The following is a 16456-nucleotide window of genomic DNA, read 5'->3' on the forward strand; positions in this document are numbered from 1 at the left end:
TCCATACATCACTAATCTTAGTGCCTAACAACATTCCTAATCCTAGTGCCTAACAACTTCAAACTGTATTATTCCAACTAACTATCTGCCTCAACCTAACAATTCCTCTCACTCTCTCGCAATACCACCCACACCTAAGCCTCTCTCTTCCTTCTCCAACTCCCAAACCTCAACTCCCAACTGACAAACCTCAACTGCCTTTCAAAACCTCCCACTCTATCTTTTACTCCCCCCCCCTCGCATTCTCACTGGCCAATCACATCACACCTATTTTAACCCTTTCCTTGACTCATCCTAGCAGGCAAACACCACAGCTTTCTATGTTTTGAGCTGTTCTTATTTTATCTGTAAGCCGCCTCGAGGGAGTCCCTTTTAGGGAAAAGGCGGAGTGTGAATAAATTCATAAGAAAAACTAGCAGGGAAGCCACAAGGGTTCAGCCGACGTCTACTTTTCCCTGGTTGGGGGGGGTATGTGTATGATTTTCAAAACTGAACCATAAAAAACCACACCGGACAATGAGGGAACATACAGCACGACGGAAACAACAACACAAAACCCCAGTGTTTGTGAGGTGCGGGTGTGGGGAGCATAAGGCGTTCCGGAGGGGCAAACCAATTTTCAGCCTCCCCCCCCCGTCCCCGGCTTGGTACAGCTCAGAAAGTTATGATTCTCCTGAGGCGGCCGCCCCGCCTCCTCCCCTCCTCTCCCCGCCCCTGCTTCCAATCAGCTTCGAGGCTCCTCGATCCGCGGCGAATAGGAGTGGAGCAGAGGCGGCGCCTTGTACTCGGCGGGAAAATGGCGATGGCTGCTGCTGCTGCTGCGCTTTTCGGGCGCCTGAAGGTATTCCGGGAGCGTCCTCGGGGCAGAGGCCTCGCCAAGCAGAGAGAGAGCGAGACGGCGGCGGCGGCGGCGGCGGCCGGAGCCTCCCTCTGAAGTGCGGGGATGGGCCTCGTGGGAGGCATTAAGACCCTCGGAACCAGATTAGTGTTTCTGCGAAGAGGCTGAGCCCTCAGCGCAGGGTCTTCCATTATCGCAGAACTTGGAGACACAAATAAGCCGGCCGGCTGCAAAACGAGATGGTAACCGTCTCGTGAGCATAGTAGGACACGTGTAAGCCATGCCAGCAAAGGCCTCGAATGCAGACCTTGGGCTGAGGAAATCCTGAAGGATCCTGACATCTTCCTATGCAAGGTTGATGTCTGGGAACTTGTTTGATGCATTACTGTATTTTAATATTTGGTTGGAAGCCGCCCAGAGTGGCTGGGGTAGAAATAATAAATTAGTAGTAGTATTATTAGTATTATTAGTATTTCTGCAAAGTGGGTGAGCAATGCCCAGTGACACTGGCTGAGCAGGACTGGCCCTGAGCACAGGTGTCTTCCGTTCTGTTGGGGTCTGGCTGATCGCATAACTGGAGACACAGTTGGGCTGAGGAAATCCTGAAGGATCCTGACATCTTCCCACCTTTTATGCAAGGTTGATGTCTGGGAATTTGATTCTGGCAAACAAGATCTCCTGCCTGCTATGTTTGGTTGATACAAGGCTGATTTCGGTAACATGCACGAGATTCTTTGAACGCTTGCAATCCTGTATGTTTCCTGAGTATTACCACTTGGAGTTTAAAATCATTTCTTTCTTCAGTGAGTGCATATGAAGGTGGGGAAATGAGCACTGCACGGCTTAAAGAGACTTGGCGGGTGTTGCAGAATGTGATTGGAGTGTACCTGTCCCTGTTTGCCCTCTTGCAGGAACTGGGCTGCCCTGCACTAGATGGTGTCTACCTGTCAGAGGCTAAAGACATACAGAAGTTGCTATGCGCTCCCTCCCTGCATCGCCTGGACATACTGGAATGGATTTGCGGCAGGTGACGGCCATCACCGTTCGATCCTTATACCTTTAGTATTTGCCACTCTCTTCCTACTTCTAGACCAGTGATTCTCAAACATTTTCTCTGGGCCACACTTTCAGAATAAAAATTTGCTTGCACCACACTGAATTTGTTATGGATAAGAAATGCGTTGGCAAACAAAAAGAAACAACTCCTAGCACTTGTTGATTTATATTATAGAACGCAACTACTTTATTATATGACCATAGGCCGTTCAGAAAATATAAAACAATTATTTTGATTCTATACTACACTGAAATATTTAAATGTTTCTTTGATTGTCCTTGAACCTACCCATCACACTTTGCATCCTCTCCTGCCACACCCTATTGTGCTAGGATCAGCTTCCCTGAGCAATGCTTGGCTCCTAATGGGAATCTGTAGCTTGAAGCAAACACAGCTTTTGTTCTTCATTTACGTATCTAAGACCACTTCTGCAGCTAGGCCAAAGTCCAAGGTCTGACAACCCAGCACCCCCAAAATGACCACACAGAGAGCAGCAGATAGTGAGGGCAGCCCTGATCAGGTTTGGCATTGGCTGGGCTTGCTGGGGCTGATGACTGGTCAGTCATTTTTGTTTTTTAAGCCCTCATAGGTGGAGGACAGACATGTACATGGTTACAGGTACACCTTTTATTTTTGCATTAAAATATACAATGTTCTCTTATTTCTACTACAAAACGGTGTTTAACATAAGTGAGCAGAATTGTGATAGTACTGTGATTGTGATAGTACCGTGACTTGAGTGAGTTTTAATGCACTATGCTATACCATTCTGTGCTGTCAGGAGCAGGTCAGCAATAAAACACCTGGTGTTCATAGTCAACTCTTTATTCATAGAATCATAGAGTTGGAAGAGACCACAAGGGCCATCGAGTCCAACCCACTGCCAAAGAAACCAAAACAGCTCAGGCCTAGTGATCAGAGCCACTCTTCCCAGTAGATCTTGCCCCAGTGAGGCAGTTGCGAGGACTGAAGATCTCTGCCTTCCCACTGCTCTCTGACTCCTCCCCCAGCAACCTGAACCTCCTCCATCTTGTCTCTCTTTGCTTTGCCTCTTCCTTCCTCTTTGTGTTCTGGGAGACCAGGGGGAGGAGAGCTGGTCACAGCAGGAGGGGCAGACCCCCTGGCTTCTTCAGCAGCCTGCCTCCACTTTGCTTCTTGACCTGCTCTCTGTCACAGCCTCTTCCTGCTCACTAAACCGTGTTGCCTCTTCAGCTCCTGACACCACTTCCTCCTAGTCTTCTCCCTCCTCTCCCGCTGACCCCTCATAGTCATCCCACCACCAGTCCCCTGGCTCTGAGCCTTCTTCCCCTGGGGGTTCCCAAGCTGGTGCCCCCCCACTCCTCTGCTTTCAGCTAGTCCATGACATATACTATACACTATACTTGCCAAGCAACAACTTGCCAGCCACAAGCTGCTGTGCAGCACCGTAACAGCCCGCTTTTCTAGGGAAATGGATCTCTGAGCAACCTGGGAATTTTGTGTAGTTGCTCTTGTCCCTTTGCTGTTGACACTTTTTCCCATACTGTGTACCATTCTACTTTCCCTGTCGTTATGATTATCCACCAACCCCCATCAAATTGTGAGCAGGGACACGCTTGCATACAGTTTTTTTTGTTATGAAGGCACTCATTATCGCCTCTGTCAGTACTGACCTGATTCTGAAAGAATCTTAGAATCAGAGAATTGTAGAGTTGGAAGGGTCCCTTGAGGGTCATCTAGTCCAACCCTCTGCAGTGCAGGAATCTTAACTAAAACATTCCTGACCAATTGTCATCTAACCTCTGCTTTAAACCCTCTAAGGAAGGAGAGGCCACCATCTTCTGAGGAAGCCTCTTCCACTGTCAAACAGCTCTTACAGCCAGAAAGTTCTTCCTTGTGTTTAGTCAGAATCTCCTCTTTTCTATATAGTTCTGTACTTTTTGCTTTCTCAAGCTTAGTCAGTAGTAGTAGTAGTTTTTAACAGCCCATCTCTCAATAATTAGAATTAATTTGTTATTAGTAGAAGGCTGGAGTAATTTGTCTGGCTTCTCGGGATCAACTGCAGATGTATTGCTGAATCCAAATTTGGAGCAGATATGTGTCCCTTCTGCAGCTCATCAACAATGTTGCAGCAAGACTGTGGCCCTCACTTTGTTTTGTTCTTCCTTGCAGTGTGTCTCCAGCCCACCGAAAGCAGTTGTCATCTCTTGGAGAATCGCAGTCGGATTTGAAGATAAAAGGTACATATTGTGCTTTTGTTGGAAGGACAAGCATGTAATAATTGTCAGTCAAAGGGATTTGTTGGAACCGTATTGAAATGTGTTTGCCTTTGTGTGTGAGCATGTATGTGTTCAGAGGACCTGCACGTTACAGGGAGCCTGATGGGGGAAGAGGTGAGGGAGAGTTGCAATGCATCACTGTGCTTTGTATGCAGGCACAAATTGTATTTGCCTATAATAATAATTATTATTATTATTTATTATTTGTACCCCGCCCATCTGGCTGAGTTTCCCCAGCCACTCTGGACGGCTTTCAACAAAGATTAAAAATACATTAAAATGTCACGCATTAAAAACTTCCCTTCAGATGTCTTCTAAATGTCAGGTAGTTGTTTATCTCTTTGACATCTGATGGGAGGGCATTCCACAGGGCGGACGCCACTACTGAGAACACCCCCTGCCTGGTTCCCTATAGCTTTGCTTCTCGCAATGAGGGAACCGCCAGAAGGTCCTCGGAGCTGGACCTCAGCGTCCAGGCAGAACAATGGTGGTGGAGACGCTCCTTCAAGTATACTGGGCCGAGGCCGTTTGGGGCTTTAAAGGTCAGCACCAACACTTTGAATTGTGCTCAGAAATGTAGGTCTTTCAAGACCAGTGTTATGTGGTCTTGGCGGCCGCCCCCAGTCACCAGTCTAGCTGCCTATAATCTCCTTGGGTTTTATTCACAGTAGCACTGAGCAGCATGTCCTGTTGTGCCAGCAAAAATTGTTGCACACTAAGGTCAAGGTCAAGCAATGTTGGGTGTGATTGGCAGATGTTATTCCAACCTGTTATTTGCCCCATCTAAATGCATGGCTAATATTTACTCCTCTGCAAGGGGAATAAAGTGATAGCATTTGCGACAGCTATAGAAATGGAAACGAAACCAGCTCCTGATGACCACAGATGGGGGTGAGGCAGCACAGCTCTTCTGTCACTTCTATCCTAGATTCCCACTTGTTTAGCTTGTCCCATAAAACTCCATGGAAACAACTGAAAATCAAGCCAGCCACTGTCTGTATTGCAGACGGAGATGAGAAGCACAACCTCCTCCTGAGCTCTGTTTTTGGTCACACTAGAGTGTAATGGAATGTAGAACTAACTTTATTTACAGATGGCTAGATATATCTGACTAGAACTGGATTCCATCTAGTCTTCTCATTGGATTACAAGGCTAGGAGGAGGATTTCTTAAGCTGCGGGGTTGTGAGTCTTGGAACAGTACACCCCCCAGAACTCTTAACAAGCAAAAGGAAGGTCTTGCTTAATGCTGTGTTTTATGTAGCAGTTAAACATACCTTCTAGGTAGGACAGAGGAAATGGCCTGGTACTGAGTTGATTCTTTAATTCACCTAGATTAGTATTGTCTTCACTGACTGGCTGTGACTCCCCAGAGTTTCAGACTGTGAAAATTGCCAGCTTTGCCTGGAGATGCTGGGGACTGAGACCTTCTACGTCTTTAGCTGTAAATCAGAATGCACTAATCTGACAACTAATATGCACTTCTGCATAGGAAGATGTACAAATTAGAAATTTGTGTGAAGTGATTTCAGTTAATTGAAATCAGTTGCTCTCTCCCTTGCAGATTTCTAAATCAGCCTACCCTCTCTCTCTCTTTTTCACTCACTCACACCAAAGTAAGCAAATATAAAGCAAAATGATGGAAGGATGATAGTTCCCTTGTCCTTTTGTGTGTGTGTGTGTGTGTGTGTGTGTGTGTGTGTGTGTATAAATACTATTTCACTGCCACTCAGCACCATCAAATCAGTACTTGTGGGCAAGCCTGCAGCCCACTGAAAATGCATAGCATATCAGCTGCTGCAAGGCTGAAAGCTGAGCTTTTCATATCATCTAGAAATGCTTGGGCCTCCCTTCAGAGACTGCCTTTTCTCTCCTAGTCTCAAACATGGTGGAAGATTCAGCCCCATCATTGACCTCTGCCCTTGCCACTTTTATTTCCACCAGGTTCATTTCTGGTATCTGAGCCTAACAGGGAGAGAAAATGAGTTCTAGTGATAGACTATGGGGAAGTGAACCCACAGATGTGGGGAGCATCCAGGTCTCTCAACCGTCTCCTGCTGCTCTAAAATTCACCACCAGCACCACCTGCTTCCTCTCTGATTGAACAGATGCTTCTGCCCCTGTTGCCTATAGAATGAACCTCAGAACAGTGAGCCAAAGGAGGACCATCATTTTCTCCACAGGAAACACAGGATTCATGGATCAACTAGCATAGTCCTGTAAGCATGCTGAAATGGGGTCTGAATGTAGACTATGTGGTGAAGCAGTTGCAGGAATGGTGACTTTCATCAAAATCCCAGTTCTTGGAGACTTCAGTCTCTGGTATCTCCCATTAGCTCCAGATGTGTGAAAGGAAAACCAGAGTAGGAATGCCATGTTAGATTGGCCAGTGGTCTGACCTGTGCAAGGGCACTTCAGAGTGCCCAAAGTGCTTTACAAGCTGCATTATGGATGGGACTTTGGAGCATATTGCTGCTAAGGAAATTGATGGTTTCTTTTAAAAAAATAAAACAGGTGCTCCAGACCATATTTAAATCTAGGGGAAAGACATTCATATGAGTGGCTCAAGCTATTTACCTAAAACTTATTCTGTCCTGACAGCAATGGCAAACTTGGGATATCACCTGATGCTCTGTCGAGCCAATGACTTGGATCTCATTGAGGTAAGCACTGGGGGAATTTCTGCAAAATGAGACTGTCTCTTCATAGACAACTTATTCCATTTCTTAACTGTTCCCTCAGGATCCCCTCCCCTTTTAAAATTTTAAACCTCTGTCCCCTAATTTTGAGACTCCTGCAGCTTGATTTGCCTGCACTGAATGTGGTGAACAGTTGTTCCCCTTCCTGAGATCATTTTAAACTACTTTTGAAAGTTCAGGTTCCAGTATGAAAAAAGACTAAGGGGGTAACATATCCACTTCATCGTTTCCTCCTGGCTTTCCTTTCCTAGAGCCTTTGAAATGTGTCTTGTTTTCAGTGACCCTCTGTATACAAGTTGCTGAACATGGGGAACACATGGTTGTGGGGGTGCCCTGCCCATGGCAGCCTCTGGAGGCCTCTAACAGGCAACAGTTTGGTGCAATGCTGGAGTAGAATAATAAGATGGTAGAGCTGGATGAGACTCCAAGGGTCCTCTAGTCCAGGGATAGGCAACCTAAGGCCCGTGGGGCAGATGCGGCCCAATCGCCTTCTCAGTCCGGCTCACAGAAGGTCCGGGAATCAGCGTGTTTTTACATGAGTAGAATGTGTCCTTTTATTTAAAATGCATCTCTGGGTTATTTGTGGGGCATAGGAATTCATTCATTATTTTTTTCCAAAATATAGTCCGGCCCACCACATGGTCTGAGGGATGGTGGACCGGCCCACGGCTGGAAAAGGTTGCTGACCCCTGGTCTAGTCCAACCCCTGCAATGCAGGAATCTCAACTAAAGCATCCATGACAGATGGCCAGCCAACCTCTGCTTAAAAAGTTCCTGTGAAAGAGAGCCCACCACCTTCCGAGGGAGTCCATTCCATGCAGACCCTCTGCCTGCCTGCCTGTCTGTCCCAGCAGGGCTAGTCTCCAAGTTCTTTCCTCCTTGTAGCACCTATGCTGAATGTCATGCTACAATAGATGGGTAGTCCTACTTCCTTTCTCAAAAACCATCTTCCTGTTAACACAGCCCAAATGACCCCTACTTTTTGCATTGTATCAATTGCAGTGTAGTCTTTGTCACTGTTAATGCTGCCACCCCCCAATAACTGGAGAGCTATGTGTTTATGTGTTGTATTTTTACAGGGAAAGGTCTCTGCGCAGGAGCAGCTCCACTTCCTGGAACAACTAGTGGCTGTGATTCCTGCTCAAGCACTCAGGTGAGAGAGGTTTTTTAAGCACAAAAGGATTGGAATCTCCCTTGCCAAACTGATGAATCTGGTAACCGTTATGCTAGCGGGATCTATTGGACTGATGGCCTTTGTGGGGTATTTAGCTTTACTGTCAGTCTTGCTGAGCAGGATTGAATTAGTTGGCAAAGGGTACAGAGTTCTGTGCCTGATAAGATGCCAGCAGATTCTGAAACTTGGATTAAATCAGCACATCACAAGTGTGTCCTTGGCAAGTTAGTCCTGGATATTTTGTGGTCAAAGTTTCAACTGCTGTGGGTATTTTGTTTTGTTTAAATAGTGGACCAGAGAACGAGGAATTAAATATTTGAGGCAGAGTTGTAGATGGACAGGAGCTGGGGGACTATGGTGAGAATCCTGGACATATCCTACATACTGGCAACCCAGCAACAGCTTCTCTCCCTGATTCCTAAGGCCTTCAGCACACCACACTTCTACCAGTCTTTCTCTGTAACCAGGAGGACTAGAAGCATTTCTAGGGCTTGGCTGTAAACACCCAGGGATGCATTTTGTCAGGCTTCATAAGCAAGGGAGACAAAGAGACCACTCCACAGTGCACAGAAATCAATTTTGAGCTTCACGACTTGGGGGCAGCTGAATAGGGCTGCAGGGGGAAGTGACCTGCTTTATATGGCACCATAGGGTAGGAGGAGAATAGATGAAGGTAAGGATTTGATGTCTTGAGTGGTGTGGTAAGATTATTTCGCAAATTATCAGCCCTAGGGGAGGAAGATTTTGTGGCCTAAAGCAGAGCTCAGATGCCAGCACTGAACAGGTTGCTTCAGATTGTTTGTAAACTTTTAAGCAGTTCCTCTGAAGAAACTGGATCAGGCTCCCCTAAAATGTGTTGTGAGCCAGTTTTAGGGTCTAACACGCCTTGCGGCCACTTTCTTCCCTTTGTTTCCTGTGCTCGTGCCTCCCCCTTCCTGCCTCAGTATCACGAAGCTGCCCTATTTTGAGCTAAGCACTGGCTGTGGTATCTGCCATACAGCCTCTACTAGCCCCCTCCAGAAATCATGGGAGGTCCAGGTACCAAGATAGAGCTCTGAGCCTGTTCTTCCTTTTATTATACCCAAAGCAGCGCATCCTTCCAATAATAGGGTTAAACCACAGCTTTCTTGATTTCTTTGCTCCACTGTTCACCTTAGCAGAGCTAGGAATAGACCAGCCTGATTGATGCCTGATAAGCTGTCCTGGGATGTGCTGCCATTGTCACCTGTCTGTAGTTCTTACCCCTCCCCTTCCTCTTCCAGCACAGTGGAATCTTTCCAAGAGATAGGTAGGAAGAATGAGGCATTTATCAAGCAGGTTTTCACCAGCCCTTACCTGCAGAGTGTGCTGAACCCAGAGTGCCATCCCTGGCCTTCGGACATCAAGGGCCTCCTGTTGAGAGAAGATGTGCTGCAGGAAAGGTGAGCTGCTTGGTTTCTGTGCCAATGCCTGCATGCAGAAAAGAGCCCACAAGTTCTGACACCGTGTTTCTAAAGCTAGAATGAGACACGAGGCCAAACCAGAGAAAGACTTGGTTAGTGTAAGCCTGAAGTGGGGATGGAGCCCCCATGAAATGAACTCCCAGGCCCCATGGCTCCCCCATCTCCTTCATTCCCTATTGCCATATCTCCCCTTTGGACACCAGTGGTGGAATCCGGGAGTCGTGATGCCCAACCTCCCTTCCTGTGTCTATCAAGGTCCCTTCTGTCCGTGACTTCTCATGAGGAAACCCTGCTAGAGGCATCGAAGGAGCTGGAAGAGGTGGTGGCAGCTCTACAAGATCTCAGGAAAGAGGTAAGCAGCCTGCAGACTGGTCTGGGTGTCTTCCAGGGAGCAGGGTTGAGTGAAGAAGGGGTTGCTGCTCACCCAGTCACCTGGAACTTAATGACTGCTGGCCCAGCTGTAAGGTGCATCAGTGCTGTCCGTGGCCCCCTATGTTCTGATGGTTCATGGTGGGATGTTGGGAGACTGGCCTTATAGTCTGAAATTCTCTGATTATTTAGATTTTGCTAAGGATATGCTCACTAAGTGCCGAGCCTGCATATTGAACAATGACCCTAAAGAAGGCAGGAGAGTCGCCATCACCTTCTCATCCCACCACCTGTGTTTCCCTTGGTCCTTGCACTCGCATCTGGACTAAGGCTCTTTTTGGGAAAGGCTTAACAGGGCTGGGTTTTTTGCCCTGCAGTGAAGGAAGGTGGGGCATAGTATTATTTGTACCCTACCCATCTGACTGTGTGGCCCCAGCTTCCTCTAACCTTCACAAAACTCTGCCTTTTCAGTGTTCCTTCCTGCATGGGGATCCGGCTGGTGCAGATGCATCCTCTGGCCATGCCACAGTTCTGCAGACCCTCAGACTGATGGCTTCCGATTTCAGCCAGCTGCTTGTGGCCTTCAGCCAGGTGTATGAGCGCCAGCTGCAGCTGCATTGTGAGCGCCCGGCTCCTGTGCTGAGCTGCCTTGGCCCCCTTGTCCAAGAGGTCCACCTTGGCCTGCAACTCTGTGTGCAGGTGAGACTGGAGGTGGGGGCGGGTGGCAAGGAAGGAGCTCAAGGGTGAGCAGTCAGGTGGCCATAATATAGGGAAGCGGTTTTTTAGTTCTCAAATGATGCCCAATGGCTCCGATATTTAGGGAAATGGAGTGGGGTAGTAATAATACAAATAGCTAAAGCATGTCACAATTGGTTTCCTAGCAATCACCCCGCTGTTCCCCCAGGGCTTTTGTACCTTTCCTAGGTCTGGTGTTCATTAAGTTACTAAGACCTATGTCTAAGTTGTACCACTTCAGTCTGCAGGTAGGGGCTCATGTAATGGACTGCTTTCTGCGTGAAATTAACTCTAGATGAGTATGTGAGTTAGAAGGCTGGTGAGATGATGTTGGGGCAGGTCTTTGCTCCACCCTAACTCACCTGAAATCCTGGAATCTGGAACACAATATAAGACTGTTACTAGTGATTAGGACACCAGGCTAGTGAGATGATGCAGCTGATCAGGCTCTTTGGTTTCATCAATGCTCCTACCTCCAGGAGTTGCAGGCTTTGCTCCAGGTTAAAGAAACTTCAGAGTGCATCGTGAACACCGTGAAACAGAAGGAGCAGGGGAAAAGGTTTTGGAGTGGCAGTGCCAAAGCCACACTGTGTGAGTACTGTGCCCAAGAGGAGATGGTTTATTGGTGTATATCATTATTACTATTATATAGATATATAGACTGCTTCACAGCATAAAGCCACTGAAGAGGTGTACACAGTAAAAACAGAATAAAATGCAGAAACTCAAGCACTCTAGGAACCATGAAGTGGATCCAACAAGTTCTTAATATGCCTGCATGCTTGGTTGTCCCTGCCGCCCTTGGCACAGAGCCTTGCCTATACAGCATTCCAGTCTTCTCCTGCAGGTTGGAATGGGTCCCAGCTGCAGTGCTAATAGAGAAACTCCATTGCTGCTTAAATCCAAGGAGAGGTCACAGTGTGGAGATGTGATTTGTGACTGGGATGCTTTCTGAGCTCACGTTCCCTCCATCCTAGTCTAATCCTGTGAAAAAAGATCTAACTCTCGCAGGAAGTTTGCATTTTGGGGGAGCTAAAACTCTACCTTTAGAGCTACAAGGAAGAAGGCTCAGGTGCACTGTGTACTGGCCAGGTAGTGGCATCCAGCAGTTGGGTGAGTGAGTTCCTTTATGCCCCTTCTAAGCATAGCCTAGCAGCTTCCATAGCAGCAGTGTGAGGAACAACGAGAATCGAGAGGCTGTCTGGCTCAAAAGGAAAAGGGGGGAAAAGCCAGTGACTTCAGGACCCCAGTGCCTTTTGCAGTCACTACCATAACTAGCCAGTGTTTTGCTTTTCCAGCTTCAAAACTTGAAGAATTGCAACAGAAGTACAAGGCTATCCATGCAGCACTCAAGAAGTGCCAACAACCCTGAGTTCTAGTCGTCTGCAAATTGTGGGATATTATGGAGGAAAAGACTTGCCTGTTGCGTTCCTAAATTTAAATATATTCTTCTGTATATATTCTTTTGTGAGAATAAAGAGCATGTTTGTACTTTTGTCCTTATTTCATCCGGTTGAGGGAACACTCTCTCTCCATGGTCTTCTGGACTGTTGTTCAGGTGCAGTTTAGATTTCTGTAATACATTTTTTTTTAACAGCCCAAGTTGAAACTCTCATCTTAGCTACTGGCTTTCCAACATTTTTCTGGTTTTTAGTTTAACTCCTATCGAGATGAATGAGCAACTCTCCTCTGCTGCCCCTGCATCTTCTTGTTATCGAAAGGACAATAGGTTTAGTTTCCACTTCTGTCATTTAAGCACCATGTTAGCTCCCTCTTTGTGACTTCTTTAGTCATTAGCTTTTGCCTGTCACCTAGTTGGTTGATCTGGCCTTGCTGTGTTGGAAAGAATTAAATTCATCTCTAAATCATGTTAGACAGGCTTGTTCACAGCTTCATAAACCAATAAGCCAGAGTTCCCGATTATGTCTGAACAGGAGAACTCTGGCTTAATGCCAGGCTCTGCAGGCAGAAGCCAGCAGGTGGCAGGAGGCAAGTGAGGAATACATGGCCGTGATACCCTGATGTTATAAACAATGGTACAGACATAATATGAGCTATTAACCATTGCTAGGTAATTTAGCTGGCGCATGCAGATGGAGCACTCCTGCTCCCCTCCCCTCCCCAAGGGAAACAACTTGGTTTTCTTGGTTTCTTTCTCCCAATGAGCCTTGGCTTCCTGACCACAGCTTGTTCAGGAGAAAAACCACAAGCGCTAGCTAGTCTGGATCCAATGCTAAGCAGGAGCTGCCCGTCCAATTTTGCCGCCACAGGTGAAATGGAAAGGTGCCCCCCCGCCAAGCCTCACTTACTTGAGTCACATGGCGGCTGCTTCCGGTGACATCTCGCCATACAGTCCCAATGGCAGGTGGCACCACCCCATGAGATTCTGCTACCAAGGTGGGCTGCTTCACTCCGCCTCATGGGCCCTGATGCCCAGTCAGTTGCTCCATGGTTTGTTTCTCACAGGAAGGAGCAAAGCTGGAGTGCTCAGGCTGAGTGCAGTAGCTAATTTCACTGACCATAGCTAATGGCACCGGTTATAAAGAAATGCAGCCAGTATTCCTTGGAGACTAAACAATTCTGTAACTCTAGAGAATTTCATCTTAAGTTGGAAGAGGTCTTCCTAAGGCATCAGATTTCTCCATAAGGTAAATTATAGAACAGGTTTCCTCAACCGCAACCCTCCATATGTTTTGAGATTACAGTTCCCATCATCCCTGATCACCAGTCCTGCTAGCTAGGGATCATGGGAGTTGTAGGCCAAAAACATCTGGAGGGCTGAGGTTGAGGAAGGTCAAATTTTCCCTTGTATTCTGGGGGAGTGAGAACTATCAATGGATTTATACACCATGGGAGGGCTTATTTTTATACCAAAATGTCACGCTAATTCATATTTCTCGTGTAACCATTCCATTATTATTATTATTATTATTATTATTATTATTATTATTATATTTTAAAAGGCCAGCTCAATACTGGAGAGAGAAGTCTCTGAAAGCTACCAGAACTGCTTTGTTTCCTAGCCACCAGCTAAATATGTTTATATATCACCTGTATTGCCACCAGAGAATTGAGGAAACTTGGTGCGGATTGAGGCTGATGGAAGTCATAGGGCAAAACATCTAGAGGGCACCAGGTTGGCAAAAGCTGGGGTAGATTAGCAGGAAAACTAATATGTCTCATTTCAAGCTTGTTTATGTAGAATAGAAGCGGGGCTTTTTTCCAGCCAGAACTCACCAGAACCCAGTTCCTGCACCTCTCAGGTGGGCGCCATTGCCATTGTTAAAAGAACAAGGGAGGTGTTCATGGTGAGTTCCAGCACCTCTTTTTCTAGAAAAATAGCACTGAATAGAAGCATTTCCATTTTCTGCCAATGATAAGATGAAACATCGTACATTCTCCTGGCTGTTTTTAAGACTGTTCTCTGTTGCTTCCAAGGCAAGAGTACTGCTCTATAAAGATCTCACTTCAAAGGTTTCCAAAATATCCTTTTCCCTGTTCACCATTAATGGTCATCAGCTTGTTGATAAAATCTGTTGAGTCATACACACAGGATTTGATGTTGGGTATGAAATCCTTAAGTGGAGCACAGACTAAGGAGAGTGGCTCAAAGACTGAGCTGTTTGCTTGATGCAATTGGTTGTCCTGGAGGTAAAAAGCTAGTCTTACAAATCTTCAGTAAACCATCAGCAGTCCTTGGGTATTATGTTTATATAAAATTTGTATTGATGGATGGCTGTATTCTATTGCCAAGTTGTTTTCCAAAAAATTATTCCAATCCTGGAGTGGACTAGACTCTGCTACACACTAGCAGAGTAACTTCTTATGGCCAGCAAAACTTTCAGAAGTTGCCAGGAGACATATTTGTGCTGCTGTAAATGTGTGCGCATCTTCCTAGCAGTAGAAAATGCAACATATGAAGTGGCCCTTATACAAGTTTTTTTCCCATGCTATCTTCAAAGCTAGATAACTGGACCAGCTTCACTTCACAACAAGACCCCCCCCCCCCCCGGCCTTGCTAATGTGCAGCTGGCTCACACCACTTATTTTATTTTATCTATTTATTTAGCAACAGTCCCCAGTAAGCAGTAGCTGTTATACACAGTTTCTGCTCATTCCAGATCTACAGTAGTTTAAAGCATTGGGCTCTCCTTTCCTCCTCCCTGGGGAATTAAAAGTTGTGTTGAGTGGGAAGCTGGTCATGGCAGTAGCTGGGAATCTCTGAACTCAGCACACGCCGCACACTGGCATGGAGCTGGTGCAACTCTCGTTCTGTGAAGATGTGGCCAATCTGACCATAAATTGCAAAAGGGAGTGCAGTTGATCACCTTGCACGTAGCAGGTTCGACTGGATGACCTTTGGGGGTCCCTTCCAATTCTACAGTTCTATGAATTGCTCACTCAGGAGGTAAGCCCTGCATTGTGCTTGTACAGTGGTACCTCGGGTTACATATGCTTCAGGTTGCACACTCTGCTAACCCAGAAATAGTGCTTCAGGTTAAGAACTTTGCTTCAGGATAAGAACAGAAACTGGGCTCTGGCGGCAGCAGGAGGCCCCATTAGCTAAAGTGGTGCTTCAGGTTAAGAACAGTTTCAGGTTGAGAACAGACCTCCGGAACGAATTAAGTACTTAACCCAAGGTACCAGGAGAGCCAGTGTGGTGTAGTGGTTAAGAGCGGTAGTCTCGTAATCTGGGGAACCGGGTTTGCGTCTCCGCTCCTCCACATGCAGCTGCTGGGTGACCTTGGGCTAGTCACACTTCTCTGAAGTCTCTCAGCCTCACTCACCTCACAGAGTGTTTGTTGTGGGGGAGGAAGGGAAAGGAGAATGTTAGCCGCTTTGAGACTCCTTAAAGGGAGTGAAAGGCGGGATATCAAATCCAAACTCTTCTTCTACCACTGTATGCCCCCCCCCATATTCTGCCTGGGAAAATGAATGATGTTCATGTGCAAAGTGGATCCTTCGGAGCCTAACCTTTGGAGCCATCCGAGATTCTGGCTGCTGCATGAGAAAATAAAAGGCCCAGACTGGAGCCTCCACTACACCAACCAGAGGGAAAACTGGCTCCACTCGGCTGCATTGTTTCTCCTGGTGACTTTTAGTGGGGAAAGCAGGTCAAGTAAAACAATATATTCTAGACACAACTGAGGAGAAACTCTGGAAGAGTGAGCTTTGACCGAAAACCTGAAAGGGGGACATTTTATCCCTAACACACTAAACAGTGCCCATGGTGTTTATTCCCATATTACAGACATTCCAGCACCGGATGACAAGCCACATGAGGTAGTTGGGGGTCGACTGCAAAGCTGCATGTGGGCATCTGTCTGCACTTCTGCATTAGATTTGTGGGAGCACTTTCAAATGCAGCAGGGTTAGGGTTAGGGATTTTGCCACACATCCAGTGTGATGATGAGCTCTGGAGAACCCGAAAGCTTGCACACTGTTTTGTATACATATTGGTTTGTAGCAATCCTGACAATGGTGTAGGAAGATTACAGGCACACTGTGTGTGTGTGTGTGTGTGTGTGTGTGTGTGTGTGTGTGTGTGTTGCCCAGAATTAAGTCCAGCTCACCAGTAGTCCCATAACAAGCCATTCCTCCTTTCCTTTCTTAATACTCTCGGTCTCATCTGTGCACTGCCAAACTAGGGAATCCAGTGAAAGTAAATCTTTTCCTCCTCCTTGCTGCAGCCAGATCCAGACTTCAGCCTTGCTTACTGCCAGCAAGCTTCTTGTGTTTGGCTGAAAGATGGACTCACTCAGCAGAATAGTGATGCAGCCCCAACCCACCTCCCCTCTGTACTGTGTTCATAGAAAGGTTGATTTGATAATGCAAAAAACAACAAACACCCAACCCTCATCTTAATCAATGTCATTGTTACATGC

General features: G+C 46.7%; 1 protein-coding gene across 2 annotated transcripts; it reads left to right on the plus strand.

Annotated features, from left to right (window-relative positions):
- Positions 1-752: 752 nt before the first annotated feature.
- HAUS7 (HAUS augmin like complex subunit 7) lies at positions 753-12062 on the plus strand. Of its 2 annotated transcripts, none has more exons than XM_079958796.1 (10): positions 753-841; positions 1750-1865; positions 4047-4114; positions 6754-6815; positions 7931-8004; positions 9288-9446; positions 9723-9819; positions 10308-10535; positions 11051-11162; positions 11870-12062. In XM_079958796.1, the coding sequence occupies exons 1-10, from the start codon at positions 797-799 to the stop codon at positions 11941-11943; spliced, it is 1035 nt and encodes a 344-aa protein (XP_079814922.1). In that variant the 5' UTR covers positions 753-796; the 3' UTR covers positions 11944-12062. The 2 variants fall into 2 exon arrangements, with proteins under 2 accessions (XP_079814922.1, XP_079814921.1); XM_079958795.1 differs by having other exon boundaries at positions 777-841; positions 1643-1865.
- Positions 12063-16456: the final 4394 nt, after the last annotated feature.

This window comes from Podarcis cretensis (assembly GCF_951804945.1).
Source record: "Podarcis cretensis genome assembly, chromosome: 17".
Lineage (NCBI taxonomy): Eukaryota > Metazoa > Chordata > Lepidosauria > Squamata > Lacertidae > Podarcis > Podarcis cretensis.